Source organism: Pinus tabuliformis, chromosome 8 (assembly GCF_031772625.1).
Source record: "Pinus tabuliformis cultivar Carrire ecotype Pingquan chromosome 8, CPIR1, whole genome shotgun sequence".
Lineage (NCBI taxonomy): Eukaryota > Viridiplantae > Streptophyta > Pinopsida > Pinales > Pinaceae > Pinus > Pinus tabuliformis.
The window spans coordinates 1,895,418,603-1,895,430,818 of record NC_142294.1 but is presented as its reverse complement, the minus strand read 5'-3'; the positions used below and the strand labels follow the sequence as shown (position 1 = coordinate 1,895,430,818).

General features: G+C 34.5%; 1 protein-coding gene across 5 annotated transcripts in view; it reads left to right on the top strand.

Moving 5' to 3' along the window:
* LOC149243961 (uncharacterized) overlaps window positions 1-12,216 on the top strand; it is a 181,368-nt gene that overhangs the window by 95,241 nt on the left and 73,911 nt on the right. For 3 of the 5 annotated variants that reach the window (XM_089374686.1, XM_089374684.1, XM_089374685.1), the window contains exons 2-4: window positions 10,113-10,379; window positions 11,633-11,712; window positions 12,039-12,139. In XM_089374686.1, coding sequence (XP_089230812.1) covers window positions 10,145-10,379; window positions 11,633-11,712; window positions 12,039-12,139 — 416 coding nt within the window. In that variant the 5' untranslated portion in view covers window positions 10,113-10,144. Of the gene's footprint in view, window positions 1-7,090; window positions 7,386-10,112; window positions 10,380-11,632; window positions 11,713-12,038; window positions 12,140-12,216 lie in introns of those variants that run through there. The other 2 variants (XM_089374687.1, XM_089374683.1) reach the window with 1 other exon arrangement.

The window sequence follows — 12,216 nt, the reverse complement described above, 5'->3', positions numbered from 1 at the left end:
CATGGTACAACTCCAAAGGATGACAAGTTGGATTGGGTTTTCTTTCGAATTAGACCCCTCAAAGGAAGGTTTGAATAGGTGCAACCGTTCCATGTTCTATGTGCCAACAACCAATATGCACACACAAAGTCAGTCTTGGCACATATAAAAAAATTGAATAATTAATAATAAATGGATATGCTTATTATCTAGACATTCCATATTGATTGTTTCTTTCATTATACAATCTTTTATATTATTAGTACAACCACATTAAAAATATTAATGTGGTTGATATAGCTTAAGGATTTATAAATATAACAAAAAAAACTATTGCAACACTAAGAATGCCTTACCAATGTACACATTTACTTGATTAACCATGCATAAAAAGGTTACATGTCAACTTTAACTTGAGAAAAAAAAGGAATTACACATCTTATTGTAAAATGGACTATTTTGCTAAATAAAATTTGTTTATATATAAATTAATGTTATAAATAATAATGAGGAACTTATCATGGAGTAACTTATTAAAATTGAAATAATCTCAAATCCCTAGGAAATTGGTGGGCGGGGAGCCACTTGGAACAAATCTAATTTTTTAAATTTATTAAAAGTAATTGACCATTTTGCTAAATAAAATTTGCATATATATAAATGAATGTTATAAATAATAATGAAGAACTTATTAGAATTGGAATAATCTCAAATCCCTAGGAAATTGGTGGGTGGGGAGCCACTTGGCACAAATTTAATTTTTTAAATTTATTAAAAGTCAATGCAATCGAACAAACTCTGTAACACATTACATCCCTTGATAAGCATTCAGACTAATCATATGCTGAGCATATTCTCTTGAGAGTCAATCTAGATCGTAAATAAAAAAAAATAAAAAAAATCAGTCTTCACCACTAATAAAATTTTCCAATTTATATTTAAAGAAGTAACCATCGCAACTTTTTTCCTTATTTAAAAAAATACAACTTCATTTATTAATAAATTCAATATTATTTAACTTAATTAATATAAAATAATAAACCAATAAAATTATTTTAATATATATATCTTATATATTCAATATTATTTAACTTAATATTATCAATGGCATTCCGTCTTCTTTCTTTCGTGCTGAGAGGGGGCTCCGCCAAGGTTGCCCCCTCTCCCCCATCCTCTTCATTCTGGTTATGAATTCTCTAAGCAACCACATAAATCTCGCTGTCGGCGATGGTAGATGCAGGCCGGTAAAGATGTGTAGGAACATCTCTCTTTCTCACAACCTTTTCGTGGATGATATTCTCATTTTTGCAATGTTGTGCAAGTCTACTTGGGTCTCTCTCCTTGTGATTCTCCAAAAGTTTTATTCGGCCACGGGCCTCAATATCAACAAGGGAAAATCAGTGCTATATCACAACGATTCTAATCCCGTTTTGGCTCAGTGGATTGTTGATCGTTTTGGCATTAACCTTGCATTGATTAAGGATGGGTTTACTTATTTGGGTTTTCGTCTGAAAGCAAGGGGGTACCGCAGCCAAGATTGGCTATGGCTGTTAGATCGTTTCTACCACAAAATCGCAGGTTGGGAACTACGTCTTCTTTCTCTTGCAGGCAGATTTATTTTGGTGCAGGCTGTCCTCTCCCAGCTCGCGGTATATTGGGGACATCTCTTTCTTCTCCCGGCCTCCATCTCAAAGAAAATGAAATCTATAGCAGCAAATTTTTTGTGGGGCGGCCGATCACACCAATCAAAATATCACCTTGCTTCCATGGACTCCATCTCTCGGCCTAAAAAGGCAGGCGGATGGGGCCTTCTCAATATGAAATTTTTCGGACAGGCGCTCATTTGCAAATCTCTGCACAGAGCCATCTTTGGCTCCAGCCCATGGAGTGCCCTCATCAACCAGAGATACCTCAAAGGTAAAAATATATCCTACTGGTACAGGAGGTCCTCTCTTGGCATTCGATCGGGCTCCCCCATATGGATCTGCTTCAGAAAACTCCAGCCTTTTTTCTTGATGCATTTAAAATGGACTATCTTCTCTGGTTCAAATGTCTACATTGGTATTGACCGCACCCTCCACAACCTTGAATCCATGATCCCTCCGTCTCTGCTTTCCTTTTTCCATGCAAGGGGTCTTATAACCTGGGACAAGCTTATTCTTGCATGGTCCTCTCAGGAGCCCATTTGGAAATCTGACCTCCAACTAGCCTTACCTCCACGCCTTCGCCCCCTTTGGCTCTCTTTCACCAACCGTTTCTCTCACAGTGCTTTCTCTCAAATTGGGACGAAGGATGCTTTGTCTTGGTCTTCGGGGAATGCTATCCGCCCCATCTTGGTTAAAAGCCTCTACTCTGCTCTTTCCCCTCCCGCTCCGCTCCCCTCCCCTCCCTTCCCTGCCAAGTTCTGGAAAGCCCACTGCCCTCTTAAATCCATTCTTTTCTCATGGCTTCTTTTTTCGAATAAGAACCTCACCTGGGAGGTCCTCCAAAAAAAAGGATGGCAGGGTCCAAGTGTATGTCGCTTTTGCACAGCTGCGACAGAATCAAATTATCACATGTTTTTTGACTGCTCCGCCTCCTCAGCTATCTGGTACGATCTCTCTCTTTCTTATGGTTTTCCTCATCGATCCTTTGCTTCTGTACAGGATGCTTTTGTATGGTGGAGCGCTCAATGCCCCTCCTGGCATGCTCTTCTCATTCTTACATGCTGGCATCTATGGAAATGGCGGAATGGATGCATCTTCCAGGGCTGCTCTCTGCCTCTCAATTCTGTTTTGACTTCAATATCGGCGTCCATGCCTTCTCAGGACTAGGCGGGCTCCTCTCTATGCTCAAATTTTGTTTTTCTCTCCAATATGTAATCTACGGGCTCTGATCAAAGAGTCTCCATTACAGCTGTTTTTTCCACTGCTGTTTTTGCTCTGATCATTTAACAGATTTGGGAAAATCGATATGTCTTTATTTCCACTGCTGTTTTATACTGATCATTTAAGCAGATTCCATCTCAGGGAATATCGATATGTTTCTTTTTCCCTTCTCCAAATGTTGTTGCTTTTTTGGACATTCTCCGAACAGCAGATGTATCTCTGATATTTATATATCCTTAATATAAATCATACTGTTTTTTCCCTCTGAATTTTTTTTTTATTTTAATTTAAATTTTCTTATATTTTAATGGATAAATTATTAGTTGCAAGGATTTCTACACAAGCTTTTCCCAAAGAAAAATTACTCGCCAATCATATAGTTTTTTTCAACATTATTTTATATCATAATATAACATAATTATTAAAGAATAATCAAATTTAATAATTATATGATATTATAATATAAAATAATTATTAAAGAATAATATAATTATATAATAATTTTTCTATTTTGTTAATATTATTTTACATAATTATTGAAGAATAATTTAATTATATTAACAAAATATTATATATATATTTTTTTGTAAATTTTTGAGTAGAATTGCATTAACAAATTTTTTTATATGAAGTTTACGATATCCACTTGAAAATGAGGTTTCACATATAGACTTAGACTAAACTTGATCATGAGCAAGTTCAAAATAAAAAATTCAGTATCTTATGAGATAATGTTGAGTGAAACAGGAGCAACTCCCATTGAAACAATTGCTATGGTGTGGCTCATAAGATATCTAAAAAGAATTGAGCAAATGAGAGTAGGTAGATGGCCTAATATTATCTTCAATGAAGGCGTGAGTGAAAGAAAGAAAACATGGATGAAACAAAACTATACATGGATGCAAAAATGGAATATCTACCTCAATGCCTATCCCACAAATAGCAAGGAGCTAAAGGATTTTGTTATGGAGAAGTTTCGTAAAAAGGTACGAGGAAAAGAATTGGTAGAAAGAATAACTATTACATTGAGGAATTCAACCCTACGTGTGATCTACAACAAAAAGAGTTCATTGGAGGTAGCATTTCGTGGAGGGTAAAGGTTCTTATTGCTCAGTTAAGGATCAACTCACATCAAGTTTGGTGTGAAACAGGTTGGTGGAAAAGGCCTAAAGAAGCTTGGGAAGAACGAATGTGTACATTTTGTAGGTCTGGGGTTGTGGAATCCCAAAAACATTTCATTTTGGAATGTGATGCATTCAAAGACATCAGAGAAAGTTATGAGAACATTTTAGCATCAGTTTCTTGCCATTGTATTTTTAGCTAGGGGATTGTTGGAAGGTTGGTCCAACTCATCATCAATTTGAATCGAAAAATGATTGAATTGCAAAAAGTGAAAAACATGGAACTAATGGTCTAATAGACAATTTTTAATCTCATGGACATTAAAATATCATTTCATTTCATTTCAAGGTAAATAATAAAAGAACAAAAGTAATTTTTATTTTTTCCTTTTGTGTTTGGTTACTTCCACCCACCTATTCAGCTAAGGAGTAACCAGGTCTCGCTGAAAAATTCTCTAGCGCTGCTATTGCGTTTGCGTCCTTTTCCATTCCGAGGACACTGATATCCTGATTCGCTTTAAGCAATAGTATTTTGTCTTTGTGAGAAATGCTAAGCTTTTATTCTCTCTACTCTCTTAGAGATCTTCATCTTAAGAGAGCATTTCATCATTTGATTCACTATCTTCTTGATCTGAAGACGAAGAGTCCTCTATTGCGTCCTTTTCCATTCTGAGGACACTGATATCCTGATTGGCTTTAAGCAATAGTATTTTGTCTCTGTGAGAAATGCTAAGCTTTTATTCTCTCTACTCTCTTAGAGATCTTCATCTGAAGAAAGCATTTCATCATTTGATTCACTATCTTCTTGATCTGAAGACGAAGAGTCCTCTTCTTCCATAGGAGACACATTGCATGGCTTCCAAACCTTAAATTTAGTTTTCTGTTAATTTAATTTAAGTAATATAAAATATTACATTTTAATTTAACCTTTCTATATATTTTCCGATAATTTCAATCAATTTGAATTTAAAATTAAATCTCAATCAATTTAAATTTAAAATTAATAACATTTTTATTAGTATCTTTTGACCATAAATATAACTTAAATTAAAATAAAGCTTTAATTCAATATATAATTTTTTTATTGAGATATTTGTTATATTATTATTCTCTCTATATATTATGATTGTAATGATGATTAAGTTTTATTAGACTTGAATGGTTTATGTGATTTAAGATAAAAGATTATTTAATTTTTTTTTTAAGTCATACATGGATTAAGTATATTTTTGGGTTGAATTTATTGAGGCAACTATTTATTGGAATAAAAAATTTGAGTTATGTGAATTTTTCATATTCCTAATGTCCTTAAAGTTTTTGAGAATGTTAAAGTCAAATATATTACAAGAAAACATTTTAATAAACAAAAGAGAATGATTTAACCCAAAATTGTTTTCCCCATACAAATCAAAAACTTCAAAACATATAATAATTAAACAACACATTCTAATTTTTTTACTTAAAAAAAAATATTTTGAAATCACTCTATTTTATTAAATTAATTTTTTTTAAAAATAATAATATAACTACTGTATATAATTTTAAAATTTAAATTTAATATAAAAATATTTTGAAATCACTCTATTTTATTAAATTAAATTTTTTTAAAAATAATAATATAACTACTGTATATAATTTTAAAATTTAAATTTAATATAAATATAAATTAGAAAATTTAAAAGAACTTTATAACTTCATAGTATCTTTATGATATTTTATTTTATTTTTCCAACCACTCCTTATCACCTCAAAATTTTTCTTTAAATTTTAATATAATAATACTTTTAATAATATTCTTATTTCATGCGAGCATTTCCGCCGCTATCATTGAAGCCGAGAGTCCAATAATCAATAATATTTATATTCCCACCATGAAAACTAAAGATAAAGACTATTTTCATAGCTTAGCCTCCAACAGAATCTTTTTAAGAATATTCTGACATTGTACTTTCCTGCATCGAACTTTAGGACTATTATTAATACGCGACGTGTCGTATGTAACTATCTTTTCTAAGTGCGCGACATATCGAATGCAACTATCAATTCTCTTGTTCTTAACGCTTGCCACGTGGAATATTAAACATGTTTTTTGAAGCAATTTTGTTACGATTCTGGACCTTCACAAGTCTCGGCATACCGCATTTAAATAATGATATATAATTGCTCACGCGTGACGTCATTGACTTGACAGACACATTTCACAATCCTTGAATTTGGAGCTATTTGATTGTGTGGTAAATGAGCGTATTTACTTTTGGTCGGAACTTTTTATAGCGAAATTTTTTGGAAATTTAAGTTACAGTTTTTAGTTCTTAAAATTTTAAGTGTTTAATAGGTTTTTGATGATGAGTAGTTGTTTTTAGTGTTATTATTATTATTTTTTTTGGTCATTTTGGTATCGGAATTTAATGAAAAAATTTGAAGTGAAATTTTAATTTGTGTTATTTAAACTAGTTTTTTCACTGTATATATGGAATCAACACCTTGAAAATGTCCTCGAACATTTTGATTTGGTATTTGGAGCTAGGCCGCCTCGCAAAGTGGTCTCTAAAGAACTTTCAGAAACAAGCGTTGATGGGCCTGTAGAAGTTACGAAGCCAAATATCCCCATATATGTAGATATGTAGTGCTTTATTGATAAAGATACATAGGTCACATGAAAAAAAAATATACAACGCATTTGAAGTGAAATTTTAATTTGTGTTATTTAAACTAGTTTTTTGATTGTATATATGGAATCAACATCTTGAAAAAGTCCTCGAACACTTTGATTGTCCATGGATTATCCATCAAACTTGTGATTTCAATAAATTTCTGCTAAATTTTAGAAAAATTTCCAAAAATTCTTACTAAAAATAACTCAATTTAAATATATATATTTATATTTTGAGCGAGAAAATCACCATGCTAACGAAATCGTCCCATGATTAGGCAACTCCAAAAACATTACCAATTTTATGAATTAAAAACAATAATCACTTCCCGGTGAACTTAGACCTGATTCCGTCATCTTAACAACCTGGCGAGGCCCCACGCGTTGACGCGGGGAAGGAGCGGCGTTCCTCCGTTGTCGGAACAACCGTAGCCTGACGGAGACAAAATTACGTCCATTAATCTTTGTCACGACCACCGATTTCACCAATTATGGTAGAATATATATGATAGTAAAAAACGCATTAAATCCTTCCTCTGCACAGAACAACAACCCATTCACAAGCTGTCTGACCCACATTCTGGCTCGAGTTTTTTCATCCCATCTATCAGGAGAACTGCTAGTGCGCGCTCTGTTTTCCAAGCGAAATCTAATCATTTCATTGTTTTGAATCAGTTTTGTTGCCAAATTTAGTATCTTGGATCCATTTTTGCATGTGGGTAGTCTTCTGTTGGACGAAGCTGATCAGAATTCGACCGACTACAGGTATTTCTCTGCATTCCAAGGCCGCCCCATAAGACAGAATTGATAAAAAAGACAAATTCCTATTTTTCCGGCAATCTTTTGAACTGAAGAATTTGCAAGCTTTTTCACTTGGGTATTATGCCAGTGCCCTTCCAGTTCCATGTACTATATGTATATATATTCTTGATCAGATTTAGATTTTGATTCTAAGAAGAGGTCCCATAGATCAGGCAGGTCTCTCTGCGTGTTTTGCGCTTATGTTTCCCTTGAGACTTACCTCCTCTTCTTGGAATCAAAACACAACACATATAACGAGACTTCCCCTGTCTATAGGACTTCTTAGAATCGAAACTGAAACTTGATCAATAATATTAAGGAAATTACGCAGATGATGGATCACAATCATGAAAATTTGCTACCATGTATACATTATTTGTTATCATATTGGTTGATTGAATTGTTTGACGTCCAACTGGTTTATCAGACCTGCTGGATATTTTTTTCCCTTCTTTTTTTTTGTTTTTTTAATATTATATATTTTCTCAGGGAGAAAAAATCGTAAACGTTTCCAAAATTGAAAAAAAATTACATCTGATAGTTTAGCATACCATTAAAGGTGCACAAAGTAAATTTGGAAGCTAACCAGCAAAATACCCTCCAAAAGATCACAAAACTACTGATTATACAGAACAGGGATTGGTTTCACCAAACGCTTGACGAGGCAATTACCCGAGATGGGAGGTTCTCCTCATCCCCATCTCTGAAAACTCTCATATGGAGAGAGCCTGGAATCTGGATCTCTGCTACAAGCTTGTCAGGATAAAGGGTTGTGCTCAGAATAGATGTGATGGAAGTCTATCTCTGAAAATCTGCATGATAGAAACTTCCAAACAAATCAATACTTCTCTGTCTTCTGGATCCCCTCAACCATTCACAAGTAACATTGAGTCCCCATTGAGATCGATGTCTCTAATTCCTAAAACTGTGGCCATTAAAATGGATACCACTTTGATCACAGTCAAATCTGATTTGGTTGGAATCTGAGCTGTAAATTATACCTCCTGCACAACATTTATCAGGGGATTTTGTGGCTGCCCCATCAAAATACCCACAAGGACTATATGTTTCTATCCCTGGGTCTGCAACTGATCTCTGTCTTTTTACCTTTTTTGGCTTCTCAAATTTTAGTTAAGCTCCTTTTAGTTTTCCAAAGCCTTGTCAATTAGGGTTATATTGGGTAGTTGGAGGAACAATTCTTATCCTCCCCACCCAGGCTGAAATCCCTGCTTGTGACATGTTGAACTTTGATGCCTTGTTGATTATTGTTGTAATGGCTTCGAGCCTCTGAAAAGCACTCTTAAGTGAGAATAACTGTGGGCTGGCCTGGTACCAGCAACCTCACTCTTGCCTTCAGGCTGAGAAGCCGATTTCTTTCCTTGGGAAAAAGAAAAAAAGTTATTGTTTTGAGATTTCTGTGGTTGGAATTTTTTATTGATAGAGGAAGATCCACAGATTTAGATATTGTAGTCGACGTTTTGGAACCACAAGCTGGGTCCATCTTTACAGATTTAGATATTGTAGTCAACATTTCGGAACCACAAGCCGGGTCCATCTTCAAAGTCTTGAAGATGGACCCGGCTTGTGGTTCCGAAACGTCGACTACAATATCTAAATCTGTGGATCTTCCTCTATCAATCAGAAAAAATGTTCACTAAAGTCTTGAATGGAGATATCTCTATTTTTTAGTGATATATATAGAAATAGATAGTTGGTCAATGGTCAAATTTTATTTTTGATTCAAAGAATAGGTGCCATATAACAGGTATGTCTTAAGGGAAGCTTAAACACAACACACACGGATAGACCTACCTGATCTATATGACCTCTTCTTAGAATCGAAACTGAAATTTGATGCCCCAGTCTTCTAGTCATCTTTTACATTGTACCTCCCACAATTATTTTCTTTTCTGTGGCGTCTCCTTTGCTGATTTGAGAGAGAGAGATTAATTTTATGCCAGAGATCCTAGGAGCAGCTCATACAGCCTGTATTGGGTATGTATTGGATGGCGATCAACATGTTCGTGGTGTCATCCCTGTAACCAATATAAGGGACTACTTAAAGAAAATAGTAGGTCAGCCAGGAATCAGACCTACATAAAAAAATGACTGATAAATTAATATAAATTGGAGTTACTATACTCATTCATACACATGTATTTGATTATTTGATGTTCTTGGATTTCCTATTTCTTAGGTGTTGCATATGGCAAATGCAACTCATCTTTGGTATTATATTTTGTAGCCATGTTCGGCATCTATATTTAGCATATTCAGGATTTATTATTTACTGGCTATTTTGGGTAAGAAGGAACATTACAGTTGAATTCAGAGCTTTGGGTTCATTACACCTCACCTATTGCTACGCATCTGGTAGGCACCCAGAGCATGCTACATAATTTGACATGGGCACCCTATATGGCTATGTATGATGTTATTTATTTAAGTTCAATGGTTCCTGATATTTGCCATCATTCAATATCAGGCCCTTGGATTGGTACAGTTCAGAACTTTTAGTATCACAAGTACAAGGGGTTTGCACTAGTTAAGTTGGGTAGATTTGAGTTCTCTCTTGACTTGATACGGAAAGCCTTGAGGTTTTTTTTGAAGTTAATTGCAATTTAAATCCTGCTATAACTCTTGTATAAGTGTTTGGTACCACTAACCCAGAGAGGTTCAATTCCGTTGCAGGAAAATTGTGGGCGTATCTCTATTAAAAGAACATGAGGGCTTTGATAAGAGCAGCCTATCGTGCAAGATCAATATCTCGGTGTGCACAAGTGGGTGGATCTGATGGGTGCATAAGCAGGGGCGGAAGGTTGGTTGTGAAATCGCAGTCATCCTCGGTATTTTTGGCATCTTGCAGTCCTCTCTGGGAGAAGGAAATTAGCATAGGCCTACAACAGGTTATAACTTCAAGGACCTTGCTGTCATCTGCAGCCAAAGATTCAAGCAAAGGTTGGTTTGGAGTGCCCTCCCTGGTTTTGTGATGTTTCTTGTTTAAGATTTGTCCTTTATTCCAATGCATGAATTATATATTCTTCAGTGCTTCAGTTATAAGTTATAACACTACAAAAAGAAATCAAGAATTTTGACAATTGTGTAATTCTCACTGGTACAGGCTTTTGTGTAGGAATGTGTATGAGAAAGAGACCGAGCTTAAACTCAGACCACGAGATCAAACTGCCAATGTTTTTTCATACTAGCTAAATCGTAATATCATAGAATGTTACATATATACTTGAAAATAATGATCCACTTCCACTATGATCTACATTCTACTCCATTTATGCCTCGTTTTAAAGAAAATGTCAAATAATACTAAATATATATCTTCACAATAACAGTGCGGCATAATGTCATTGTAGCAATCATTTTGAACAGGCATAAGATTGTATTGATTGAAACATTTTCTCGATAGATTGAAAGTTGAATTCCTAGTAATTTTGAAACAGTTTTCTGAACTCAGAGTCTGATGGCAAATTGCAAAGCGAACACAATATTTGTAACGTAGTTTTTCAAAATGTTAAGAGGCAAGATTACTTTGTTTCTTCTCATTTAATATTGCTATAACATTAAGGTTGCTTTTCATAGACCTTTGTCTACAAGTAAATTGATTTAGCAATAGGAAAAACACATAAAATCTTTGAAGTGGTCCATAAGCTACTTGAAACAATATCGCAAAATCGATTGAAGTTGGTCCAAATTAACAGAATTGCTTGACCCAATCTAGTGCCAATCAAAAGATAAATTAGATGGCTTCAGTCTGGAATCAAGGAATACTGAGGCGTGGCCATGATAATGGTCCAAACTGTTTTTGGGACGGGGTTAATGTGTTTACGTTGTACAATATCTTGAAATTTTATTTCATTTTTCAATTGAAGAAAACATGGAACATTTCGTGCTTTTGCCCTGGCTTTGTATTAATATCTTAGTGTCTTCATTTGGTGTAAAAGTTATGTCCGCTGCTGTAACTTGTAGGTTTATCTTCAGGTTTTCTTTGATAATTTTCCTACCTTACCTTGTGATAATGTTTTAAACACAATTGTTCTTGATTTGCGTTTCCATATGCTTCAATTTTATGTCGATAAAGAAAGCTGCTCTTGATTAGAAAAGAGAAAAAATTAGGAAAAAAATTGTGTTTTTGCTGTGAATAAATAGAGGAAAACCCTTTATTTTCAAAATGTGCTTGACGTTTAATATTTATACAGATGTGGAGAGAGGGGGTCCTCTAATAGAGTATGAAAGGCGGATAGCAGCAGGAGAACTCATGGCAGGTGACACATGTCAGGTAATTTGTACCATGATATCATAATGTTTATGGCTAAAATGCACTGCTCGTGTGTGCTTCCTGTTTTGAAAATATTACATTCGAATGTAAAATTTTCAATTCAAAACTAGGTTAGAATCCATAAGTTTGTGGTCTGTCTCAATGGCAATGTTGTCATATTTTCCAGCGCCCATGATCCCTGATGCAAGGGTTTCAACTTTCAAGTGTCAGTCTTTACAAAGAATCGGATGTAATTCTTCTCCTTCTAAGCAGCTCTGCTTTGTATTTTTGCTAGGATTCTAAGTTGTAAATTTTTTAACGAATCTTCTCTTCTTGAGTAACTGCAGGAAGAGACCCTCAGAGCTCTCCAGATATTATATGATGAGCTGGTAGATGCAGCTGAATCTTGTGGATTGGAAAGATCCGCATCTTCTAATAAATCCAACAGGCAAGTAAGATTTGTAATAATATTGGCAGATTTTACATGATGGTTCTAACTGTGGTCATATGATCACACAGAAAAAA